At 37.0% G+C, this 27,809-nt stretch overlaps 3 protein-coding genes across 3 annotated transcripts; 1 reads left to right on the top strand and 2 right to left on the bottom strand.

Moving 5' to 3' along the window:
* Positions 1-1,610: 1,610 nt before the first annotated feature.
* Positions 1,611-7,866, bottom strand: LOC131440025 (hydroxylysine kinase-like). The gene is made up of 3 exons (XM_058611113.1): positions 7,273-7,866; positions 2,429-2,753; positions 1,611-2,365 (listed from the first exon to the last, which is right to left on the bottom strand). The coding sequence occupies exons 1-3, from the start codon at positions 7,533-7,535 to the stop codon at positions 1,742-1,744; spliced, it is 1,212 nt and encodes a 403-aa protein (XP_058467096.1). The 5' UTR covers positions 7,536-7,866; the 3' UTR covers positions 1,611-1,741.
* Positions 7,867-8,084: 218 nt separating this feature from the next.
* On the bottom strand, positions 8,085-8,835 carry LOC131440026 (uncharacterized). Its single transcript, XM_058611114.1, has 2 exons — positions 8,688-8,835; positions 8,085-8,624 (listed from the first exon to the last, which is right to left on the bottom strand). Exon 2 carries the CDS (start codon positions 8,601-8,603, stop codon positions 8,232-8,234), a length of 372 nt encoding a protein of 123 aa, XP_058467097.1. The 5' UTR covers positions 8,604-8,624; positions 8,688-8,835; the 3' UTR covers positions 8,085-8,231.
* A 6,639-nt stretch (positions 8,836-15,474) lies between these two features.
* LOC131440027 (putative L-type amino acid transporter 1-like protein MLAS) lies at positions 15,475-26,643 on the top strand (the record flags this gene model as incomplete). Its single annotated transcript, XM_058611115.1, has 2 exons — positions 15,475-15,966; positions 26,448-26,643. Coding segments are annotated over exons 1-2 (387 nt in total), but the record flags the coding sequence as incomplete, so codon positions are not given.
* Between the last annotated feature and the right edge of the window lie 1,166 nt (positions 26,644-27,809).

Here is a 27,809-nt window from a genome sequence, read left to right as displayed (position 1 = left end):
GATGAACATCGTTCAATCTAGAGATGGGCAATTCGTTCGCGAACGGTTCAAAAGAACTAGTTCTTTTGAAAGAATGAATGACCAATAGTTCTATTTTTGAAAACGGTAGTTCTTCAGTTCAAAGTCGTGGATCTTTTTTTGCTCGCTCAATCTTTTTCGAGAACGGTAGAACACAGTTTAATATGAACCTCAGTTCTAATTGGGATCTCGGTTAGTCATTCAACAAGCAAACTAACTATGAAAAGAACGAACGAACGGCTCTCGAGAACTAGTTCTTTCAATAGAACTCTGAATCACTGAACGGTTCTTTGAAATGAACTGTTTTGCCCATCTCTAGTTCAATCGGATTTCTTGGTTCGCACAGAGTCGATAGGTCATTTTTTTTCTAAAACCTGTATCCGGCGCAAAAATCGATCTGTACCAGAATCTCTACTACTACTACAACAATATGTACTAGGAAATATTAACCGGGGCTTATTTTAGTTATAAAAATAAGATCGCTCTTCCACCTTTTAAATGCCAACCCAAGCAAAAACCGAAAATCGGTATTTATTTATATGAACAGTGAATTATCGATGTTTTAGGGGAATATATCTGTATTGCGGTATAGGTATACCGTTGGACTCGCATACGAACAGTATGTAAAATTTCGAGTAAACAGCTTGGCGAACATTCATAGATGTCGCCGCAATTGTCGGTATTGTTCTGAAAATAACCGTTTTTAATTCAGGTTTTATTTTAATTTTCTCTGATTTTTGAAAATTTTTGGCAACAAATTCGACAATTTCATCCGAATGTTGGTAGGTCCATATACCATGTTCACATTAGCGCTTATATCACTTGATATACAGAGATGATATGCATATCACGTGGGAGTGTTCACATATGATCGAAATAATATCGTTTGACAATCAAATTGTCATATTGAATGTTCCCATTAGGAGTAAGATCAATAATATTGCTTTTCTCTTCTACAATTCAATCAATAATTGAAGTCTTGCAATAAATGTTCTCCGAACGCCAGTATTCGTTGAAAAATTTGAAATTATAATGATTGTTTATTGTCACTCTCAAAGTGACGTTTATAAATGAGTGCGTTCAATGCCATTATCCGTGTTGCTAGTTGCGATTTTTGACAACTCGACATGATATCGTACATGATATCCCGGATATCATGACAAAATGGTGATACGCGTTGACATCAAATTATATGGGATATCAAGTGATATCGCACATGATATCATCGGGTATCAAGTATATCCGTATATCACTTGATATCAGCGCTAATGTGAACATACTATTACTCTTTATGTTTAGGTCGTTTGCTCTACTCTCCCTATATACTTAGACTTTCAGCTTTCTCGAAATTACTCCGCCCAAAATTCTCCACACCAAGTGGTACCCAGCAATCATTTCCAAAATGTTTACACCTGCTTTGGAATGACTCATAATTATCATGTTTTAGATTGAGTAAAACCTTTGCCAGCCCCTGAAATTCTTGATTGAATAAAAATACATACATATAAAATTTCTAACTTAATATACAATAATAAAAGCTTCAACAGGTTTTGATGAAGTAAGCAACAAACACAACAAAAATATCAACATAATTCGCTTCTGAATATCTTCATTTGTGGTTTTAAAGGCAACACTATAATTGACCTTAGTATCCTATTGAAATCTGACTTCAGTTTCAAACAATCGCTCCGTTTAAATGCTACTTTCTCTTCCGTAACAGATTTCACTTAGTGCTGCGAGTCAAGAACTGAACGGACACATTTTCCCAGCGTTCCAGAAGATCCTTTTCCTTCTCAGCCCACAACGTTTCGAGCAAACCCCAGCCCCGGGCCTGCGAGGATAAAATGTACTGGTTACTCTCGTCCACGGTCGACGTATAGAGACCTAGGACTAAACTTTGGCACAATCGAGCTGCAATTGCCACTTTCAGTATCGCCTTTTCGTGCGGTGGAATCAACCTTAACATTCCGTATCCAGCCATGATCAATCCGCCGGTATCTAAATCATTCGATTCTAACATCATGTAGGTCATTGCGATAGCCAACTCAAACACGTAGCAGGAATAACAGACATCCCCGAAATCGATGATCCCGGCTATGTCGTACTCCTTTGAGTTCTCCTCCGTGCGGCTGACGATGATGTTATATTCGTTGAAGTCCCCATAGATTACTCCTCGTTCGAATTCTTCACTGTTCGACGCAATACGCTTTTGAAAAGCATCCAAAACTTGTTCGACAATATCCTTGCGATGCTCGTCCTTGACAACATATAAGAACTCCTCTAACTTGGGAAAGTTATCCAATTTCCAGACCGATTCACGTTTCAAAACGCCCTCATGTGTGAATCCCTGAAGATTTAGAACACGATTTGTAAATGAAACACTTTATTATCATCAACCAACCGAACTTACCTTCAGAGCCGAACCAACTCGAGCGATGAACATTCCTGCCTGATAGAACAAACGCTCCGGATGAGGCACCCCGTGGAAAACCTTCCCCGGAATGTACTCGAGTAAACGCACCACGTGTTTGCTCTGTCCCAAGGTTTCCACAGAATAAAACTTTCCGAAAATATTCTGAATCTGAATCGGACAACGAATGTTATGTTTGGCCAACTGACGCATTATTTCCGCTTGCCCGTCGAAGAACGCTTCATTCTTTGAATCCAGGGAATTGGCAATTTTCAGCACGTACCCGTTCGGGCTGACCGTCTTGAGGATAGGGTTTTTGATGAGTCTGCGTAATAAAAAATGAATCAGTTGAGTGTGTCTTCTAATTTATATTGAAATCGATTATGCAATACTTAAAGGTAAAACATGTAGACTTGATTTTTTCCCAAAAATTGAATCAATAAAATTTTTGTGAGAAATGTATTCAACACTGTGCAGGCAAGAATGGAATCTGCTAAATTACATCCAACAGAAACTCTGAGACTATCAATCCAGGAAGCTCATTATAAATAATAATATTTTCTTTGAAATTGATTGGTATCTGCGAAAAACACCTACACTGCCTGCTATTTTCTACCAAAAATTGATCCCACCATACATTCAAGCAACTGTTTTTGCCACAAGACGTGCGAATCTTGCAGTCCACTCATACAACATTGTTTGATATTATTTGGCAAACTCGTTCTTGAGTCGAACACGTCGGTCTTCTAGGGTGATAGAATGTGCAGAATTCTTCATGTTACACCTCCTGATTAGCAATGGTAAGTGGTTTGTAATTTCAATCGAGCATCAATCTTCTGTCAGCGATTTTAAACGAGCATATCGAAATAGTCAAAAACAGGCATATTTAGAAGCAAAACCGTTTCATGAATTATTTTTTTTTGAAAGCTGTTTGTCAGTCAGTCTGCATAACTGGTAACACTGCTTACTAAATTGACAACGGACCGAAAAGAAGCAAAGAAAAAACAGCACGTGATTGTGTTTCGTTTACAGACATCAGAGTTCTGTCTGTTCAGTTGCATTCATAATCACTAGAGTAACTATAAACATAGTGAAGACAGCTGTTCGTTTGGAATGACAGCTTCCAGTTCCTAACGGTGACCTGTGAATTACAATTTAAAGCTAACAAAACTGCCAACATTTCGGATTAAATGTTTTGGATTGTTGCCAACATTACGGATGAGAAGTTGTCACTCTGGTTATAGGCACTCTAATCTTTTGATTCAGCACACTTTCATATAGTGCAGTTCGATTTGGTGTGAACTGTGAAATACTAGTGCATTTATCACTAAATTCTGCAAACCTAACATTCGTTGGCAAATTTACCACCGATTAACAATCCCCACGAAGAAAGCAAAATGAATTTAAGCTCGCCAACCCCGCGCAATTTTTCCAATCTCCTAAGCTTTCTTAAAACGTAATCTCACGAAATTCTTTATAAATAGTAAATAAGCCCAGTAAATCTTATCTAAGCTCAGATAAAGTTTAAACCGTGGCCGTGGTTAGTGTCTTAGTGTCAATTTTCAGAATTATCGTTCAACAGAATAACAACATTTTTGACAGTGATTTTTTCCTGGAAAAATATTAAGAAATAAGTCGATGAAGAGATATTTTTGAGGAATGATTTGCTGTGTCCACTGTATCTCAGCGCAGTCTAATCAGAAGTGAACAAATCAAAGCAGCATAGTTAGATTAGAAGTTTTTCTAGACCCCAACGTTTCTGTTTGATTTTTTTTTTTGATTTTTTAAATTTTTGGTGGTTGTTCAAAGTGAAAACTATGATTTTTCACGAAAAAATCTGCCATTTTGTAGCTGTTAAATTTCCCCAAAGTAACAAGTCCCGAATGACAAATATGACAACCACAGTGGGATTCCAATATTTATGTTTCACAAGGTGAAAAGGTGATTAAATGGCGACTGCATTTTGTAAGCTACTTAGTAATTTATAGTTTACTACAGCTAGTCGTTTCTAAAAAGAAGACGATGATTTACAGTGCATATACGAGAATGTTTCAGCATTTAGTAAAAATTGTATGATGATTCATGAAAATAATTTGCAAACAAAAAATCTAAAAGTGTCTGTATTTGATTCTATTCCAAATATTATGCTTTTCCAAAACGTATTGAAAAACAAAGGATTGGTTTTGATTTATTTTATTAAAATGAAGTACAACAACTTGGTTCACATTTGGGGTACTCTTTTCTTCTTGAATAGATTGGAATATTCGGTTAATACTACAATCAGTAACAAATTATGTAAAACTTCCAATCTGATGAAAAAAAAACAGAACTCATATTTCGATAGCTAACCCAAGCAACCAAAAGTTCCAAAATTACTAAAAACATCCACTTTATTGCTGCTTAAAAGTACATTCGGGACTTTTGAGAACTGGAAAGTACTGAACAAGTTTCGCGTGAACTTTCTTGTTGCATAGAAGCTGAACAATATATTTTAGAAGCAGCTCGTTTGCGTCAACTACATTAAAAATGGGTTACTCAGAATGCTATTAATAATTTTCGAAAGCTGATTAAGCCGAATCAGTCCCTTTTATCACAACTTTTGATTAGCTGGGAAATGTCTCTACTATTATCCATCGGATGAAAAATTGTTGTCAACACCATAATTATTCCACTCAGACTAAATCATGCGCATCTCCAACGCATCATAGATCTTCCGGTAATTGGATCCCTAGTAAAAAACGTATACCCCTAACAAAGGGCGAATAATGTGGTGTAATGAATACTCAAGTACGTTTCTAGCATCGGGTATTACACACTACAAAGATTTAATGATATTTGCGCCATAACAAGAAAAAATGAATAAAACAACTCTCTTCAATAGTAGGATCTTTTTCTCCAAAATAACTGCCGGGCGAGGGATGCATCTCAAGTGGCCCTAGTTGTTGCACTGAAGTCCGCAACGATTCGGACATGAACATGAAATTCATTTCGAACCGATGATGTGGGTGCCCACACGGTGTTTTGGCTACCTTTGCATCCATGGGCACCCGACGGCTGCCAGAACCAATTCAATGGCAATGACATAAAATATTCGGCCGTCATTTAGTAACACGTGCATTTTCACTGACACTGAGACATGCTGACGAGAGAAGTGCAGTATTTTTTTAACGAAAACAGATGAGTTGGATGATAAAATAAATGCTGGAGTATTTGATCGATGCCAATACAATAATAAATGGTGTTTAGCTATCCGACATTATTTCTTTGTACAAAAACAAAAATATATATGAAAAAGTAGGTGGGTAATGTGAGAGACATAACTGGCTGACGTGAATACGAATAAAACCTCACTCTTTTGAATATCTACAATCGTTATCATATGTTTATATATTATGTAAATTGTGCGAAATAAAATTTCTTTACTTCCAGAACTGGAACGGTGACCTATACTTTCGTACGACGAATTCATGACACACTCATTCTAACACACAAATAAATAAGATAGAGCAAAAGAGTAAAAAAGTTCACCTACACGGTATGAATTACTATAATTTCAATGGAAGAAAACATAAAAAAGTTCTTTAATATTAAATTTACTGATATTAAAAGTCAACTGCGCAGGTTAGAATGAATGAGATGTGCAATTTTTTTCAATTCATTTTGGCTGCCAGCTAATTTGCTGCTCATTTAGAGATTATGCTTTCAGCATAATTGTAAAGTCGATAGGAACATTTTAAATTAGGTCATGTTATTAACCATTTCTGATGAAATAGGAAAATGTTTTCGAAAAATGATTTCAGAACTGGAAGAAAAAAACTTTTGCTCTGAAGAGGTAATGTCGATTTTGATTCATTGTGCAACACCTGCAGCTTATTTAGAAAGGAGCATTATTTACATACAATTTAAATGAACTTCGTGTAAATTTCACAAAATTATTCTATAGAGTCTACGAAAAAAGTTACGTAGGGTTTGCTTTTGGTACAAATGTGGACTATGAGTTCATGAGTTCATTCTGTGCCACCTATACTTCACATAAGTATTACAAGAAAAGTTAGTGGGTAAAAATCACATACTTTTTCACGTAGCATTGAAGTGAGGATTTTTCTGAGTGCGCCTACCCACAAACGAGTTGATTTCCACAAATGAAAAACCTGCGTTCCGGTTCCAAAAAATTACAATTTCGCACAATATCAATTTGCTGAACGCCAAAGTAGTCTATCAGCAATGATAAGAAAGTGCAATCAATCAATGCATATCAACATAACAATGCACATGATAAGCGTGAATTTCAACTACACAGTTTGGTAGAATATTTTATTCTAACCGGAAAATACGAAATATGAAAGATACTTTATTTTTCTCAATCGATTGCAATAAGCAGTTTACTCTGAATTCGTACATTTTTAATTAAACTTGAGATGCATTAATTTTAAAGGTCTAATTACTATATATCGTTAAAAAAAAGTTGTCCTATTGACACCAACACTTCGAGAATGAATATTAAGCTAAGCGTAACATTAAACCTTTTAATTATAAACCACTAGTGCATTGAATTAATACCATTCAATAATTCCTAACGCGCGTATAGAATTTAATTCAATTCAGTGTCATTCTGTGTGGCATGTGCCACACGAATACCACACAAACGGCGTCACGTGGTCTTCCATGGATGTCACTTTTTATCATGTTATGCCAAAAAATATCTTTCAGGTTTGTACCGGCACTGTTGCGCAGTTTCATTTGACAATCAGAAGATCAAATAAACCTGCCCACTTCATTGGGAAGCACTAATATATGGAAGCACTAGAAATAACACCCCACCCAGTTGCTTCGCTGAAACCTACCTGTCTGCCTGGATAAAAAAATTCTTATCGTCATAGGAATCCAACTCGCACATTTCCAGTATGATAATACCGTACAGCCGTTCCGCGAGTTTTCGTACATCTTCTTCCGTTACAACGGGCCGAATTTCGGAGCCAGGTTTGAGTGTTACTGCAACACTTTCACCCGGTGACGTGTGACCATTGGTGTCCCCACCGATTCCACCCAAAGCAGCGACTGCATCCGACGAGAGGCGCTTCTTTTGGGAGATTGTTTTCATTTCCATGTTTACTTGAAAGGAAGAAGACACCGAAATCTCACAACCGACTTTGGTTGGAACCAAAGAATCACTGAACAGTGCAGGCAGCCGTGTCTTGCCTCGTCGATACGGCGACTTTGAGTGCGGATTACGGAGCCGCACTGATAAAGATAGACGATAAATAAATAAATCTCCTCTTGCTTCGCGTCGTTTCTGCTTACAATTCTTCACTGATTAAAACTGGGATGGAATGTAAATTGAAAGCACAGTTGTATGTAGGACAACCGAATACACGAAAACAAACAAACAAAGCGGCAACGACGAACGTCGAAGACAACGACTAACAGATAACTGTGTGTGATGTAGTGTATGCATTTTAATCTACACCGTAGATCTGTCAACGTGATCAGTTGGTAAGTTATGTAAGCTAAACTGATCGTAGCACGCCTGTCATCTCATACAAGCCACCTGATCAACAAAGCTCCGCTGGTGTTTACGATCGACCATAATACTTAAAATGTCAATCCCATAGTCGTATGCTGCAAGCATTCGCGAAAAAAAATGAAAACTACCATATAAATTTCACTCAATATTCCGTCCATATCTTTATTCGATCATCACTCATCATCAGTAGCAACGAAAACTTTAAAATGACACCACAATAATAACATACAAAACTTAATCTAAACTATCTTCAATAGCGAAGAAATTTTGCTCAAAACCTTACGCCTCAAAATCCTGATCCTGCTCGCTATCCCCGTTAGTGTCGTTATCCCGTACCTGTTCCAGATCGGTTTCGTTAATTAGCTGCAGGAAAGAATTCAGCAGGAATTTGTTGATCTTGTCGTTCTGCGTGAACTCACGCACAGTCGGCAGATCCAACGGTGCCCCGGGACAGTCCTCCACGTGCAGAATGCGATCGGCCGGTATCAACTGACGGTCGGGATCCCGGGATACGGTTTGATTCGATTCCGCCAAAATGTGGTTGCCATCGTTTTCATCACCATGCCCATTTTGATCATGCTGACGATTGTCCTGAAGTGATGAGGATTGCTGTTCGTCCCCGTTATTCATCGGTGGTTCCGCGGAGGGCATTTCTTTTACGATTATTTTACACTAAAAACAGAGAAAAATTTATGTTACTTTCGAATAACTATCATTAAATTACGCTAATAATACTTAGTCGAACACGAATCTAGCGATCGAACGCCTATTCTCTGGAATGTTGTTTTGTTATTGCTTTTGATATCCGAATTTGCGTCTTAGTTTCTTATACATTATTTATTATATGGCAAGCACGGTATCGCGGAGCTTTTGTCCGCCCTGAAGTTTGTTGTCTGGCTGGAAGCGTTTGTTTGAACGCTGCTCATGCGCACAACGATTGGTCGAGGGACTGCGTAATGACAGTATAAAATCGATGTCGAATGGGCAACTCTAGTTTCTTTAGAATTGTTCCTACGGATATGAAAGACAATAATTTGTATTTTATTTTCTGCCCAGTACGCACTGTTCGTAGTAAATTATTGTATTCTTAGTCAAAACATATTCATTTTGTTATTCTGTCATGAATGACAATTACAAGCGCAAATACACGGAGAAGCACACAATTACCGAATTGAATATTTGAATTGTTGTTTTCTACAATGGCTGTCCTAACTAAAAACTATTGACCAAACAATGGCATTTGTTGTCTCGTCAATTCTAATAATGTAGATGTTTACAATTGCTGTCAGTTGTCTGATACAGAAAAAAGTACAACGCAAAACATAAAAAACTTTCATTGCGGCCATTTCGAATATTCCTTTAGTTGTGACAGTACTCTCATATGCCATGATGGCGTCACGTTACCCTATCAAAAACAATCCGTCTGTCATGTAGATTGTGTTTATTTTTTTCATTTACCAACAGAGTTGTCATTCATACAGAATTATCAGTAATGTACTGATTTGTATACGTCTATGCAGATTTCATGCAGGATACAGATTTATCACATATTGTCAAAACTAAATACAGAACTGTGCCCAATTCTCTTCTACTTGCTTCTGGCCTGCCGCTACTAAATTTCGGGTGAATATTACCAACACAATAAAAAATAGCCTAGATGCCTAGCCTTTTTAAACATTCAGTGCGAAAAACTACTCAAAAAGTATGAATGTTACAGCTATTTATAAACCACAAACTGATAATCGGTTCCACGTACATGAGAAATCATTTTTCTGAATAACGTGAGAAAAATAAATTGTTGCTTTCAAACATTGCTAAAAACGTTAAATATATTATCAACGTAATGCCATAATTTATTGCGACGATTCATTTTCAAATATTCTACAAAGCCTGGTGTCCTTGCAAACAGCTGATCTGTGTTAGGGGGGGTTAGGGGATTTGTAATAAAAATTTTACATAACACAAGGGGAGAACCGATTGTAAATAGTTTGCGCAGTTCAATTTAGGTGGAACTAGTGCCCCACGAAAATTTATTTTTAGAAGAATTTATTCATAATGTCATGTCTGTTAGTCTGTGCTTAAGCCACACATTTCAAACGTAACTCGATATCTTTTTCGGACGCATGATTAATATATTATTCTCGATACGAATTATAATAGTACCGAATGTACGTTTTCATAAAATTAAAAAAAAAAGAAAAAGTGAATGATTTCGACTCATAGCTCACCCGAAAGTCATATTTCTTTAACACTGGAGAAATGGAGAAAAAGTAGAACAAAATACCACGTTTCATGAGATGCAGAATTTGAAAATTGGAAGTTTTCAAACTGTAAAAATTATATGAAAAAAATTCAATCTAATCACCGTGAAAAATCGTGCGGGATTTCTAACAACCTTGAAAATTGAGACAATTTACACAAATATTATATTATATTATTTTTCTGTAGGTGCAGTTTCCGATCGATCATGTTTTGCAACATACCGCGACCTGATGGAGATTATCAAAAACCATACCTTACCCTTCATTAGACGGGGCTGGGTGACAATAAAAAGTTTCAAAAATAGCCGCGCAACCTTTTTCTGTCATAACTTTGAACGATAATAAAGATAAGTCTTCCGTTGATGGATTGAAATAATTTAACAACCAATCGATTCAGAAACATTGAACTTAAACATGTATGGCAACGTCGTTTCAGTATTTCAATACTATTGAAAAATTGTTTAGAGTCGACTTAAGTTTTCACGAACCAATCACAGCGGCCCAAGTGCTGTCATCCTCTTGATTTTTCGTGCACGGTCGACGATTTCGATCGATGGTCTACACCTAGAATTTCATATAGTAGCTTCTGCTTCGTTTGCCATATGTGAGTTTCGCATCATGCATAACAAATACCACAACCTACTCCTTACTATAAATTTCCGAACAAAGAGGAATCTATAAATATATGCCATTTTACAGTTTTTACCTAAGTCGCTGGCTACCTGTGAATGAAACACGTAACTTGTCTAGTGAGTGGATGACAGATTATATCCATTCGCTCGCTTGATAGTTGCGTTTGTGTGTGTGGATGTCTTTTTCCGTATTCTGAACACCGTGTTTGCTTGAGCTTATTGAATACCGATTCTACGGGAACTAGCAGGCTAATTCTGAACTATCGGTGATATATTTTTCGTACCTAATGTGAAGCGCTTGTATCTCGCTGATTTGTTAATGGATTTGCACTTTTAACATGATTCAAAAGTATTACTTCAAAAATGAATTGATTTACAGACGGGTCGTATACATTCTGGAATCTCCATTAATGTGCGAAACGGTGGCTTGCCATTTCACCGAAAGGGCCATTTCGCCAACAGGGTAATTTCGAGTACAAATTATTTTTTGGTGTTATTATGCCTCCTGTATAACTGATGTGGCACAGCCACATAACCGAAGCCAAGATGGCTCGGCGGCATAAAGCCGCCGAGGTGACGTCGGCTGAGTTGGCCGCCGACCCGCCGTCGGAAGCGGCGGCCTCTTGCATACAAACCTATAACCACCGGTCCGAACGAGCGGTAGCGAGGTCGGACGGCACACGAATCAAATCGATGTGGCGAAACCGCATTAGATATTTTTTATTTAGTAACCGGAAAATACTACATACATTTGCTTGGTAGATACCTATGGAATTGCTTTGATGATTAGTAGTCAACAAGTTTCTTTGGGAACTCTTTTCTGAGGTTCATGAATCAATCTTTATTCAAGAAGTACAATTGTATGTTAACAAAACGGGCGTTAACGTCATTTATACAATCATCTTTAATTTGTTTTTATTTCAAATCGATTCCCATTACGATTTTAAGACAATTGCAGGAATCGGCGAAATGACATTCGGCGAAGTGGCCCATTCGGCGAAATGACATTCGGCAAAATGACCCTTTCGGCGAAATGACTTTCGGCGAAACGGCTTTCGGCGAAATGGCTTTCGGCGACATGACCCTGATCCAAGCTGAACAATGTATTTTAGAAGCAGCTTAGAAGTTCGTTCGATTGCGTCGCGCAAACTTTCAAGTGTGGATAATTACTTTAAAAATGGGCTGCTTAGAATGCTATTGATGAACTTTGAGCCTAATCAGACCCTTTTATCCGAACTTTTGGTTAGTTGAGTAAGTCCTAAGAAGTTGATCCGTAGAGAAAGCAGATCTCCGTAGATATGCATCAGCGTTGGAAATTTTTATATAGACATTTCGGATTCACCAATCTGTTTGATGACAATCACTATTCAACGTTACTTATTAACATAGCAAACAAATTACCGGTGGCGCTTGTCGTAAACAACAATCTCTATGTACGAACGGAAGCGGACTTTCGCAAAAAAAAAATTGCTCTAAATATAATTATGAATACTTCTTGAACACACTTGACGATGACATTAATATTTGAAGGTTCTAACTTACTAAAATTAGCTTTAGAATTCTAGATAGTGTTTCTACTTTTGCCTATTTTAGATCTGTGGATAATCGCATTTATATTTCATCATGATCGGTCGAGTCTCGAACAAAACCCTGTAATTTTTTTCACATCGTTTTTCATAGTTATTCAGCAAAATTAGGAATTTGTATATAAAATAAGATTTTTCATGTACGAAACAGTAACAGTGAATATAGCAATAAAATTTCACTTACACAAATTATTTAATCAATTGTTATTATTTACTGCGTCGAAATGTGAATGGCAATTTACGTCCCACCTATTATCACATTTTATATTTCGAGGTTGGTACACTCGAAGCTGGATTGCACCCGTATAACAGAGAATACACGTTTTGTAGCTGAAGGTTGCAGCTTTCGAATAGTAAATAAACATTCTGAGTGAAACTAATATTTTTTGCATAAAACCAAAAGTGGCCATGTTCGTCCCAGGTTCCCTCACAAAATATCTGTCCAGAAGAAGGATTCTTCTGTGGCTCAGTCGATTAACGGACATATTTTGTGATCTAATGATCATCGGTTTAAGTTTCTGTAGCTGTCACCGATTTTTGGTTTTTATTTAATTGAATTTCAAGCCATGTAATTGTATATTGCATAATTTTACAGACTCTTGAATATAAATTCGCTCGAACTACGACACTTCATTCATGTGATTCATTTCGATTCACAAAAACCATCGATTCACAAAAATCATCATTTTAAAATGCTGTGCATTGAGAAAAAAAAATTGTTATGAGTTTATATTCAACTACTTTTGAAATCCCTAAATTAAATCACTCCCCGCAGATATTGATCATCCCTAACGAATCATTCCCGATCATCCCGAACCGCTGCATTTGGTTGGAACTCATTTCGCATTTATTCGCGCACGTGTTTGTGCTGGCCCCGGTGAAACATCTGCCACCCGTTTCAGACGCATTTGATATCAACAGTTTGGTCTCGAAGAGGGAGAGCCAAGCGAAACCAAAAACCATGCTTGGTTCATTTCACTCACACTTCGTTGCGTGGTTTGATGACTGTGGCGTGGCCGGTGTGTGTCTGAAGAAAGCTACCAGCGCTGCTACGCTACGGCAGGCAGTCTTCCGTCGTCGTCGGTATCGGGTGCTGAAGCGTGTCCGGTAGAAGTAGGCTCAGATCGATCGGCACATTTTCTTCCGATTTTTTTTTGACGGAATAGTGTGAGTGTTAATTTTATCATCGAAAATTCAATCATTATTAGCGTAAAAATATCGCTTTGTGTTTAACCCTGAGAACTCTTGGCTTGTGAAGTGCTTTCTCTGCAATTTTCCATTGCTAGTTCACCTTTTCATGTGAAGAAGAAAGTGTAAACATTGGTTGTCACTAAGAATTTTCGAAACTAGCGTGTTATACCGTTTTCGTTTATTGATCAGAGCAGCCCGAAAGCTGACCCAGAGTCGCCCAAACAACGTTTGATATGTTTGTTTTAGCAACCTGAGGTCGCTCTAGATCGGACTCCAACCGCGTAGTTTCGCTCTGAAAATTTTCTCGGGTCGCACCACGCATCCATGCAAGTTTGTTTATTTTTTCTTTTTTTCATGAGTTGTTGTAGTTGGGCGCGTACCACGTGTTCGTTTTACTCGGAGTCAGAGTAGCCCGCGTCTAGGTTCAAAAACGAAAACGGTATTAGTGAGCGTGGTGCGAATGCTGATCGCTACATGGGCTGATGTGATAAAATGCTACTTGAAAAAGAATGTTTCACACTTCAAGTTTTTTATTTGCTCTTGATAATCGATCGAATAATGACAGTCATCAAATGTGTTGATCACTTTTGTAAATCCAAGAAATTGTTTAGTTCTAATTTATTTGTTCGATACTGTCACTTCGTAAAATACGTAGAGAAAAACAACTATTTTCAACTCGAAAATTCCGACTTTTCTAAGTCAGTCCATGCAAATCGAAGAGACTGCTTTTCTATTTCTACTCTGCACTGATTCTAATTTCAATAACGAATGTTGTCAACAGGGATTGTTTTTTACTCGTGCACATAAGCCATTTTTGTCAACTGTTTAATAAGCAATTTCATGCTGAAGTAGGAAAGTAAATATTTTTGCGTCATGCTTTTCTCTCCGAGCAAACTGTTCGTACGGTGAGTTCCTACATTGGATGAACCACCATTCCCACCATGTAGTGGTAGTAAGTTCAGAGGTTCATTGATATATTGAACAGGGAAAAGCGGACGATTTTTCATCCACCCTCAACCAGTCCAGCAGAATCGTAGTAAGGACGGAGGCAGCTCACAGTAGAGGTGTGCATAACAGCTCATTTTGGTGAACAGCTCCGAACCGATCAGCTCACCAAAGGGAATCGATTCGATGTATCAGCTCATCAGCTCTTTTAGTTTGAACTTAAGGTTCATTTTGTGCGCCGTTTTTCTTATGCACCGGTTTTCTTTCATATGCATGATCGAAATTGAATCATTGATTTGCAATGATGCAATAAATGCAATGCAAATTAATTTATTTTTGACTGATGTCGACTAAATTGAATCTCTTCGGCTGTGAACCATTTCACGGTTAATTTTAACTTTTGGTTAAAATCTGACACTTGAGTGGTTATTTGGTGTCGAGTAGTTAAATTTGACTAAAACTATGGCCCATTTCAAAATTTGACGGACGGAAAGTTATTTGGGTTTATTTTCCACTGAAAATAATTTCAACTAAAGAATTAGTATTAGAATTTTCATTGCGAGATTTTTTTCAGTGTTGGAAAATAATTATCGATCTGTCAAAAATAACCATGCTCTCGAGCAGGGTTATTTTTGACAACATCAAATTAACCACTCGAGTGTCAGATTTTAACCAAAAGTTAAAATTAACCGCGAAATGGTTCACAGCCTTAAAGAGCCGAAGATCCGATCAGCTCGTAGCGTGTTCCCTTCGTCATAATGCAGTGAACTGGGTAGCAAATGAGTGAGCTGATGAGCTGCGAATCTTTAGAAAAGAGCTGTGAGCTGTCAGCTCACTTCAATGATTCGATTCACTGGAACAGCTCAGGAGCGAATTGCCCATCTCTAGCTCACAGTGATAAGTGAAACGTTGTCGGGATCGGTCGCATTACGGAATCTTCAACCAATGTTCTGATTCACAAGCGCGCACTTTGTGAAGACTGGAAATTGAAATTTTTTGTATTGTGAATTTCTAATATTTCTAACAGATCGTGTTTTGGTGATCCGAAGAAGGTAAAACGTTGTGTTAAGTGAAAAGTGTAGATGAAAACGAACGAGCGGAAGTGAATTGCTGAAGACGTGCTACTAAAGTAATTAGGTTAATCTTGCGTGAAAGTAATAACGAAGTCTGGTGTAGGTTTGTTCTGTTGAACACTATCGGTGCGAGAAATGGCTAACGAAGCAGAAAATCAACTTCCCGAAAAGGATGCAAACGACGGCTCGGCCACAGAAACTAGCGGGGGAAACAAAATCGTTCTCAAGCGAAAGATTACTCTGATTAATGGAATAACAATCATCGTAGGGACGATCATTGGATCAGGAATTTTCGTTTCCCCTGCCGGAGTTTTTCTATACACTAAGTAAGTAGCGAAAGGTTCCTATTGGAAGTGTTCTCTTGAGACGGCCCTCGAGGAAACTACTTCTATGATTGAGGTTCGTCGTTTTACAAACTTGTTTGCGTTCAGTTCGAGATCAAACACTTTGATATTAAAACAAAAAGCTAAACACTTAGACGAAAAATGATGTAATACCCGTTGAAAATTTCCCCTAGAACTCTAGTCATTATTGGTTCTCCTCCAACGTCTGTTAAATTATTCATGCTAAAATATTGTCAGTGCAGTTCATTTAAATGAAACTATTATGTTCAAGATATTTTTACTTCAGGATGAGCAGTTTGTTGTATGCAGCGTTGTTTCAAACATTCGACATTATTTATTCGGATTTGGATAAAATTCCATAACAAGCAATAGAAGATAGGATCCATCATTTGGCACGAAGTTAACGAAAATCAATCTAGTCATCGTTGATTAACCGATATAAGCTTAATTTCAGAAATTCTGTCCTTCTTGAATAGTAAGGCTATGCAATTACTGAGTAAACCGATCTGAATTCTGCACCAGAATTCTGGACTCTGGAACTGTATTCTGCACCTAAATTTTGGATCTGAATTCTGGACATGAAACCTAGAATGGAATTGAGGTTCAGAATTCCATTCTAGGTTTCATGTCTTACTTTGTGGAACTGAATTTTGAACGTTGGATTTTGAAATCAAAATTTTGAACCCACATGCCGTATCTGGATTCTGCAACCGAGTTCTGAACCTGGAACTTTGCACTGAACTTTGAACCGCAAATTGAAGTTAATACAATTTGGAACCTGCATTCTGGAACTGAATTCAGAACCTGGATTTTGATACCGAATTCTGAATCTGAAATTCTTGACCTAAATTCTAAACTTGAATTATCTGAACCTGGACTCTGGAACTGAAGGATCAGGATCATTTCGCCGAAAGGGTCATTTCGGCGAATGACATTTCGCCGATTCTTGCAATTGTCTTAATATCAGGTGTACAACTTTGCTTCCGCCGTTTTCCGATAGGTGGCTGTACCGGCTGAGGTTGGTCAAAAAACATAGATGATAATGCCTTAAAAGTGAGTGTGTACAGTGCCTTGTTTTCGTATAATTCACACTCGAAAAGGTCTGTTTATGTGCTCAATTCTCGCCATTTGAGAGAAGTTTTACTTTTTTGAAGCGCATCGAATGCTCTCAGAAACTTACGGTGATGCTGCTCTGAGTATAAGAACGTGTCGGGAGTGGTTGTTTCAACGTTTTAAAAATGGTGATTTTGATGTCGAAGACAACCATGGTGGTGAAAGAGAAAAAAACCTTCAAAGATGCTTGATGAAGATTCGTGCCAAACCCAAGAAGAGCTTTCCGAATCGTTGGGAGTGAGTCAGCAAGCCATTTCAAAACGTCTCCAGGCCCTGGGCATGATTCAGAAAGAAGGAAACTGGGTACCGTACGAGTTGAAACCGAGGGACATCGAGCGCCGTCTATTTGTATGTGAGCAACTGCTTCGAAGACAAAATCGTAAGGGGTTTTTACATCGAATCGTCACCGGTGATGAAAAGTGGGTTCGATACGATAATCCTAAACGTAGAAAATCATGGGGAAAGCCCGGGTATGCTACTTCGTCGAAGGCAAAACCGAATATTCACGGCGCCAAGGTTATGATTTGTATTTGGTGGGATCAGCTCGGTGTGATTTACTACGAGCTCTTAAAACCAGGTGAAACCATCACAGGAGATCGATTCCGAACGCTACTGATGCGCCTTCGTCGCGCGCTAAAAGAAAAGCGGCCACAATATCAAGAGCGACATGACAAAGTCATCATCCAACACGACAATGCTCGGCCTCACGTGGCAAAGGTGATCAAAAAGTTCCTGCAAACGTTGAAGTGGGAAGTCTTCCGCTACCCACCGTATTCCCCAGATGTCGCCCCTTATGACTTCCACCTATTCCGTTCGATAGCACACGGCCTGGCAGATCAAAATTTTCAATCCTTCGAAGAGTTGGAAAAATGGATTGCTTCATGGATAGCGTCAAAAGAGGACTCCTTTTTTCGAGCTGGGAAATGTATGTGGCATTTTCCGTTTACTTAGTGAAAAAATATTTAATGCGACTTCGCCACATCAATTTGATTCGTGTGCTGTCCGACCTCGCTACCGCTCGTTCAGACCTAACTAAAGCAAAGAAACCTAGCTCAATTCTTGAATTAAATTCTGAACCCTGATTTTGGAGCTGAATTCTGTAGCTGAGTTTTAGATTCTAATTCTAAGCCTGTATTCTGGAATTCAATTTTGAGGCCGAATTCAGAACCTGGATCTGAATGCTTGGTCTGAGTTCGGGACCAAAATTTTGGACCTGAACTCTAGAACTTGAATTTTAGAACTGAATGCTGAAAATGGATTCGGAAATTCTATTCTGAACCTGGATTCTAAAATTGGATGTTCAACTTGGGTTCCGGAACTAAGCACTGAACCTAAGTTTTTGACCTGAATTCCGGAATTGAATTCTTAATCTCAATTCTGGAACTGAATTGAGAAAATTAGTTTCGAACCCAAATCCTGGAACCAAGCTTTGAACTTGGATTTTGGTACTGAAGTTTGAACCGGAATTCTTGACTTCAATTTTGAACCTGGATTCTGGAACTGAATGCTGGACCGCGATTCTGTAATTAAATTCTGGCCTGGACTAGATTAAAATCTAGTCCTCATTTCTGAGCTTGGATTCTTGATTTCAATTCTGGATTTAGATTTTGGAACTGAGTTCTAGACCTCAATTCTGAGCCTGGATTCTGGACTTCAACTTTGAGCCTGAATCCAGTACCTGTATTTTGGATGTAACACATAGGCTGAAAAGTTCCAGATATATCACACAGATGGCGCTAGTTTTATTGCAGTTACCTTTTTTCAGTTAATACTAACATTTGAAAGACAGCTGTTAAAATTTCATGATATTCTATTCATTAGTTTGTGAGCTAATATGCTAAGAGTTACGTTACTTGCGTTTTTTTTTCAGAACAACAATTTTGTGTTTTAATTTTACACTGTTATTTTATGGGCAAAAATACCGTTCATGCGAAGCAATGGCTTGAAAAGTATTATGAAGACTTCGCTCCATCAGAAACAACAATAAAACGTTGGTTTGCTGACTTCAAACGTGGTCGTTGAGACACCGATAATGCAGAACGCAGTGAACGTACAAATGAGGCGGTAACACCAAAAAACATAAAAGAATCCACAAAAACGTGTCGGCTTTATATTGCATGAGCATTTGACTATAAGAAAACTCTGAAACCAAGCGGAATTTTTGCGTCGATATATGGCAATGGATGAAACATGGATTCACCACTTTATTTCGGAATCAAAACGATCGTCATCTGTGTGGACAGTAACTGGTGAACCTCGTCCAAAGTGTCCTGAAAGCACAACAATCGGCTGGAAAGGTTAAGGCTTCGGTATTTTGGGATGTGCGTAGTGCAATATTTATCAACTACCTTGAGAAAGGACATTATTATATTATATAGCATTATTGGATCGTTTGGTGGGTGAAATTGCAAAGAAAAACTACAAGGATCAGCCTCATAGGGTTGTTCGAGCCATTGATGTGGAACAAGGCAACCAAAATTTCTAATGATCTACAATCAAACAGTTCAATCAATCGTCACACTTTTGAATCCGCAATTGCACGAGAGTCTGCCTGGATTGATCTTGATTAGGAACCAACACCGAACATTATTTTATAACCGACGAAATTACACCAATATCCCAAATGTATGCAATTAGATCTTTGTACATACCTGCGATACGATTTTGATATTAAAACTTCTCTTCGCCAAGCTTGTGTTCAAGTTTTGTATGCAAAGAAGTTATTTTTATAACGTTAGGTTTCTCTACCATTCTGCGATTTCGGTTGAAGCGATAAACTTTTTCTCATTATCAATCGAGTTCATCTTATATAAATTAAAAATAATTTTAAGCACTCAAAATTTACCCTGGGGTCAATTTCTCAGGCGAAACGACATTACATTCATTTGAGCTTGCATGACACATGATCAGACCACACAAATAAAGCTTCAAATCATTTCATGTCACTGTTTGTCCTGCTGTCTAGCAACAACCTATCTCTGGCATGCTACGCATAGGACTGAAACATTAGCTATAAATTTGCTTCTAATTAGAGCGATGCTTTCCCTTTGATATATCGCTTACTTCTTCAAAACCGTCGTCTATGGCAGGCAAATCCGATATGTCGGAGATTTTTAGCAGACAAAATAGGACACTGCTCGCTACTAATCAAAATTTCAATCATTTATAATTGAAAATACGTGGCAAATCGAATCGTAAAAATATTTCCAATCAAATAATGAAATAATATTAATAATTGATACAAAACATACTGTTTAAAGTCTAACCACATTTCATTTTATATCAAGGGGAACGCGCCATTTGAGCCAATTTGTTCTGATTCTGATTCATCAAGACAACACACCGAGTCACAAGTCAATCAAAACAATGGCAAAACTACATGAATTGAACTTCGAACAACTCCCACATCCACTGTATTCCCCAGATTTGGCTCCTAGCAACTACTGACTGTTCGCAGACCTGAAAAAAATGCTCGCCGGTGAGAAATTTTGCACGAATGAAGAGGTTATCGCTGAAACTGAGGCATATTTTGAGGCAAACGATAAACCGTTCTACAAAAGTGGTATTGGAATGTTAGAGCTGCGCTGGAGTGATTGCGTTGCTCTTGATGGAGATTACGTTGATGAATAAATTATTTTTAACAAAACAAAACTCGTGTTCTCTTTATTAGGCCCGGCACTTTTCAGCCTATGTGTTATGTGAGTAGAGGCACGACTAGCATAGGCTTTTGGCTTATTCGATACGACTTTTATCTATGATTCTATTGAACTATTTATTAAATTCGAACATAGTTCAATTGTCCAACCGAGCGGTTAGTGCCTATTTTACTAACGAACAAAACGTGTCGTAAGCCAACTGCACTCAATCACTGAAAATATTTTGTATTTCTATGTGTCGGTTTTGCTCGATACGCTTTGTGCGATGATTCGTTAATTTAAAAAAAGGCGGGTGGGTTATGTCAGAGACATAACTGGATGTCGTTAATACGAAAAAACTGGCACACTCCCACCACTTTGCCGAATATCAGTTAGTTGATTGATTGTATGAATTGTGCAAGCTTTCCCCTTTTTCACTAATAGAGTTTGAAGCGATGCACCTACATTAAAGTACAGATTAGTTACATTGACCAGCTGCTATTCTACAACTATATATTCCAAACTTTAAACAATTCCTTTTTAATTTTCTAATATAGGAAGCTAGGTACGAAAAATTTGTAGTTATTTTTATTGAAGCTATGAAGTTCGAAGATATCTGATTCTTCTCGAAATTTCAGTACGAGACAATTGCAATGGCCTGGTCTGAAATGTATCGACGATTTTCGGTATGCAAGAGTAATTTTAATAATAATAATGATAGTAATAATAATAATCTCGTTGGGGAGAATGAAATACTTCATTACTTATTCGACAAAATATCCGGTTTAGGTCTTAATCAAATTAATCATGTAAAAAATCAGCAAAACTGTTATTTAGATTTTTTATTTACTAATATTCACGATGATTTTTGTGTAACAGAATCACCAACTCCATTGTGGAAAAATGAAGCTTTTCATACAGCAATCGAATTCTCAATATTTATACATCAGATTAATAGACCCGACGACTACGAGTATGAGGAGATTTTCGATTACCACTCAGCAAATTATGATAGTATTAGTCGTAAGCTACGAGAAATAGATTGGCAAGAACTCCTTAGAAACGAAGAAAATGTCGAAATTTCAGTCGATATTTTCTACGCACTGCTTTACGACATAATAAATGAACATGTCCCATTGAAGAAAATTAGGCGACAAAATAATTCAAAGTATCCTGTTTGGTATAACGAGCGTATTAGAAACTTAAGAAATCGAAAACAAAAAGCTCACAAAAAGTACAAAAGAGAAAATAATAGTGACAATTTATCGAATTACATACACATCTGTGACCAACTAAGTTTAGCAATTGATACTGCATTCAAAGAGTATAACTCAAGAACTGAACAGGAAATAAAGTCTTGCCCAAAAAAATTCTTTAGTTATGTTAGAAACAAATTGAATTCAGAAAACTTTCCGTCAAGAATGTATCTACAGGAAAACATTGGTAATAACTCACAAGAAATTTGTAATCTTTTCGCTAAATTTTTTCAACAAATCTACACGAAGTTTTCTGAAGATGACCGCGATCGTGAATATTTTAATTTCTTTCCAGAGTTTACTGAAGATATTAATGTAAATCAAATCGAAGTGCTAGACATAATAGATGCCCTAAACAAATTGGATGTCTCTAAAAGTGCCGGACCTGATGGGATTCCACCCATATTAATGAAAAAAATAACATTAAATCTTGCGACCCCTTTGTGCTGGCTTTTTAATAATTCGCTTCAGTCTGGAGTTTTTCCAGATACATGGAAAAACTCTTTCCTTATACCAATTTTCAAAAATGGGAAAATGGGACATATGCAACTATCGCGGGATTGCTATTCTTTCTTGCATTCCGAAGCTATTTGAAGCGATCGTTAATGACAAACTGTTTAGTCAAATAAAAAATAGAATTACTCACATGCAACATGGATTTTTCAAAGGACGTTCCACTACTACTAATTTGCTTGAATTCGTCCACTATACCCTGACCGCTATGGACAAGGGAAATTACATTGAAGCTCTTTATACAGATTTCAGCAAAGTATTCGATCGTGTTGACATACCCATGCTTATGTTCAAATTACAGAAATTGGGAATCTTACCAGGTCTTCTTAAATGGTTGGAATCTTATCTAACAAATCGTCAACAAATTGTAAAATTTAAGGGTAAAAAGTCGAACCCCATTCACGTCAGTTCCGGGGTCCCCCAGGGATCTCATTTAGGTCCTCTTTTATTTATCTTGTTTGTTAACGACATTTCCTTTCTTTTGAAAAAAATAAAAATTCTAATATACGCAGACGATATAAAACTATTTTTAGAAATAGAGAAAAGTGAGGATGCCAAGGTTTATGAAGAAGAAATTCTTTGTTTTTATACATGGTGTAACAAAAGTCTTCTTCAACTAAATGTGAAAAAATGCAGTAGAATAACATTCAGTAAAAAACGAAATACACCTGACTTGATACTTACTCTTGGAAGTCAAACAGTTCAAAAATGCGAAAGAATTAGGGACTTAGGAATAATACTAGATTCTAAAATGACTTTTGTTGACCATTATAATACAATCATAAATAGAGCCAATAACATGCTAGGATTCATAAAACGGTTTTGTTACTGTTTTCACGATCCGTATACAATTAAAACATTATACATTGCCTATGTTCGGTCAGTACTAGAATACTGTAGCTTAGTTTGGTCACCTTACTTAATCACTTGAGAAGATCGAATTGAATCAGTTCAAAAACAATTTTTGTTATTTGCACTTCGTAAATTAGGTTGGACAAGACTTCCTCTTCCGTCCTATAAAGCCTGCTGTATGCTAATCAGTATTCAAACATTAAAAGAACGCAGAGAATTTTCAATGGTCTCATTTGTAAATGACATTGTCTCGAATCGCGTAGATTCCAGTCAACTCCTGTCCGAACTAAATTTTTACATACCATCTCGGCCTTTAAGAAATCGAAATATTTTTATTACAAACCACCAGCGAACAAACTATGCAAAAAATGGGCCAATAAATCAATTGATGGCTGTATACAACAAGCATTCAGAAGCAGTCGATTTCACTATGTCAAAAAACAAACTAAAGCAATATTTCAGTTCTATTCGGTAAGCCAATTATAATTATTTAACTCATAATAAATTATACATTATTTAGTGATCTATTTAGAATAGTTTACTAATTTAAGACGATTATTGTAATTATCCTTATGGTCTACTTTTGATTGACGACAAAATAAATAAATGTTATCCTAGGGTAACGGTATCCCCACGTCATCTCAGCTCTACCATTCATCTTATATTCTAAAACCATTAGCTAGAACGAGATCCACTAGCTTGCACTTTTTTTAACCGAAGCAAATATATTGTATCCGATTTAATCACATTTCGTTTGTTAGAAGTCGAGTAATCAAAAAAAAAATTTGGTAACTCGACTAGTGAGACGACTATCGGTACAATAACCCTATATCGCACCCGAACAGTAACGAAAGGAGCGAAAAATTAAATAATTCAAACCTCACGATTGTTGTTTATCTCGTTCTTCCCGTCTTCTCAACCGTAAATCTTACGCAGTAACCGAATGCATTTCAAACTGGTTAGCCCAGTTTCCTCACGTTCACGTGTTTCCAATCCCATATAGGGTAAGGGCTCCCTATTTCATCTCATTTGTAAGGACGTCGCCTTCAAACCTCGATCTAGCCACTAAAATCACTATAACTATTTCATATTACTGCTTCATTCGCCTTGCTCCACATTGAGATTTGATTCACATTCCTTGGAAATTAAAATAATGTTCATAAAACAGCAAAAACACTTATGAAATGTTCACTACTTTGCTCCTAATTTCATCTCAATGGATTTTTATCCATCCTATCGTTGATCCTTTATTCATTCTATAAATTAGCAATGGCGACAGCAATCAAAACGAAATATTCCACTATCACACTCTCAGGTTCAAAATGTCAGAATTCTTCTTAAAAACGGCCTAATGCCAACTATGAGACAATATACGATATTTTTAGAACCAGTTTGAAATCATTTCAACGTTTAAAAATTTTTCAGTCGTTTCCGTTGCCTTTGCTTTAAATTTAAAAATTTACTGAAAAGTTAATTTGGTGAACTTTAAATAAAAACAAAACTGTGATTGTTACTATTTATTCATTAGCCCTTCTTGAAACAAAGTGTAGAGCCAGAGATGCCATTCATACAGATTTATATGTATTGTATAGATTTTTGCGTTCGCATACTGGTTTAAATCAAAGTACCGATTTTGTCAAGATTTCCTAAATTTAATACAGATTTGTACAGGTTCATAGAAAGAAAGAAGTAAAAAATTAGACTTTGTTCTCTGAGTATCTATTAGTATTTGATTGCGGTGATTCTTTAAAAGTTTATTAATCAACGGACAAATCACATGTTAAAGTGGAAATCTTTTATGTAGATAATTGATTATGAACACTGACAAACATTTATATTAAAATTTGGAACCAATTTGAACTATTTGAAGCCAGATATTTTCATAGAATATGTATTACGTTGCATAGAAAGTCTATATCTGGTCTATCTGTTTTCACTAATAAAATGATGTTAACAGATTTTATTAGTGAAAACAGATTTACCATCATTTTATTAGTGAAAACAGATAGACCAGATATAGAGTTTCTATTCAACGTAATACATATTTTCTATGAAAATATCTGGCATCTCTGTGCACAGCCGATGAAACACACACACTTCACAGCGTTATGTTGACGTATAGCGGAATGAAACCAGTGCTACTAGATTTGCCACAATGGTTATTTCATTAGTATTTAACATGCTCTTCCTGGTAAAATTCGAAGCCAAAACAGTTTTATTAAAATATTAATATCAATAATATAATTAAACTAATGTCACGGATACCAAAAAACATACTTTTTGATGAGATTTTGATGAAGAAAAACAATTTTTGTTTTGTAACATTATGAGATAACTTGGCAACTTTGCGAAACCAAATGAGATGAAAACAAAGCGCAATCAGGTGAACTAAGTGAAAAACTTTCATCTCATATTTTTAAAGACTTTTATTGTTTGTCGGGTAGTTTTTGAAGTATTAAATCGTTAATTAAACAAGTAGCAAGTGAACATTATTAATTATGAAGTCATCCAGCATTCAATGGTAGTGTAATTGTGCGAAAAAGTGATCATGTTTTGAGACGAATCGATTAGTAGATAATCAGAAACATGACGAACTGTAAATCTTGAGACGAAAATGTGTCCTAAATTGAAAAGTGAGTTTATTTGAAATGAAAAAAACGATAACCGAAGAAATTAAAACCATTTCTTTCAATTGGAAAGTGTGACAATAGCTTTTATAATCATTTTAAAACATTTCCCAGTTTGGTTCAAGTAGGTTTTAAAATATTATTCATGTTCAAAGTAATGAGGTGAAGGGATGAGATGGAAATAGGAGCTCAGATGAAATAGGGAGCCCTTACCCTATATATATATATATATATATATATATATATATATATATATATATATATATATATATATATATATATATATATATATATATATATATATATATATATATATATATATATATATATATATATATATATATATATATTAAGTCCAGAACGCCTGGAATCGCAATCGAAACTTTGACGTACCGATGTTCGAGCAAAAGTTTTGCCATCTTGTTACCAACTAACCCATTCGATTTTTCCCCCTTTTCTCCCCCCAGATCGGTTGGCTCTTCGCTGGTCATCTGGACGCTGAGTGGCATTCTGTCGACGGTTGGGGCGTTGTGTTACGCCGAGCTCGGAACCTGCATCACCCGGTCTGGAGGCGACTATGCGTATCTACTTGTTGCCTTTGGGCCACTTGTTGGATTTCTGCGACTTTGGATGGCCCTGCTCATCATTCGACCCACCACCCAGGTTTGTATCAATCGGATGACGAAGATTGCGCTTACGCTTGCTTGGCATTCGGACCTGAATCGAATCGATTAAAAGGGACCGACTCAAGCGGAAAACGGATTCATTCGTTCTAAACACCTAGTCCCAAACAGGACTCACAATCAAAACGTCTCTTCAGTCAACCATGTATCTTTTTCCATCTACGCGTGATGTTCCAACTGTATTTTGCTTCGAACTTTTTCCCGACAATTCCGTGCTTGTTTCGATGTAGAACGGATAACTTATACTATCCGCCCACCCGTATGTATAGCTTTTTCCCAATCCACAGATCTTATTTACAGTCATCTTCCTGTTGGAATATGCGCAGGAAACCATTGTCATACAAGTCACAGCCAGTGTTGATACGTTTTTTTTTCAGGTTAATCAATTTTCATTTTGGACCTCCTGTGAGGTTCATAAAAATCCATTTCGTTTTCCGGTATTCAAAAGCCAAACTGTAGAACTGCAATCAACTCGAGAGTAACACTTCTCGCACTATCCGGCGTGATCCTAAATAAGAATCATCAATTTTGTTTCTGGGGGCAGTGGCAGCAGCAGTAGCGGGGGATTCCGAAAAGGTTCTACAATCGGCCTGCAAAACTTTGTTCACAATTTGTTTCCTCTTGTTTCCCACACCTACACCACTGTCAAACGCAAGCTTCTCGGTTGGATTTGCAAGCATCCACGCGGCATCACGTCAACAAGCGAAAGGACAACTTGTTGCTCGTTGGGAGTTGGGAGTTGAGAGCTAGGCACCTACATCTACATTTGCAGCTAAACGGTAGCATCTTCTCGAAAGAGCCGACGACGACATTAATCAGATTTATTTGCTGAGACAGGAGGACAGAAAACGGTTGGGAGCTCTGTGAACCTATCCTTTCTAATGTATGAAGGCTTAATGTAATTTATTGTCATGCTTAAATCATGCGTTACTTAAAAGGTTGGATGAAATTCAATTAATAAACGTGCTCGTATCAATGGTTGTACCCATTTTTCGATCCCTGTTTGAGATTTTCATCTGTTGAGCGCAAGGTTCAGATTGATTTTGGTTCTGATTTCGTTATGATTGGTTTACATCCTTCAGACAAACATCCGGACTTGATATTCTATTTCACGTTTAAATACATATACTGTATCCTGTCTCCACA

The sequence above is a fragment of the Malaya genurostris genome, unplaced genomic scaffold (genome assembly GCF_030247185.1).
Source record: "Malaya genurostris strain Urasoe2022 unplaced genomic scaffold, Malgen_1.1 HiC_scaffold_48, whole genome shotgun sequence".
Taxonomy (NCBI): Eukaryota; Metazoa; Arthropoda; class Insecta; order Diptera; family Culicidae; genus Malaya; species Malaya genurostris.
This window is presented reverse-complemented; position numbering and strand designations above follow the sequence as displayed.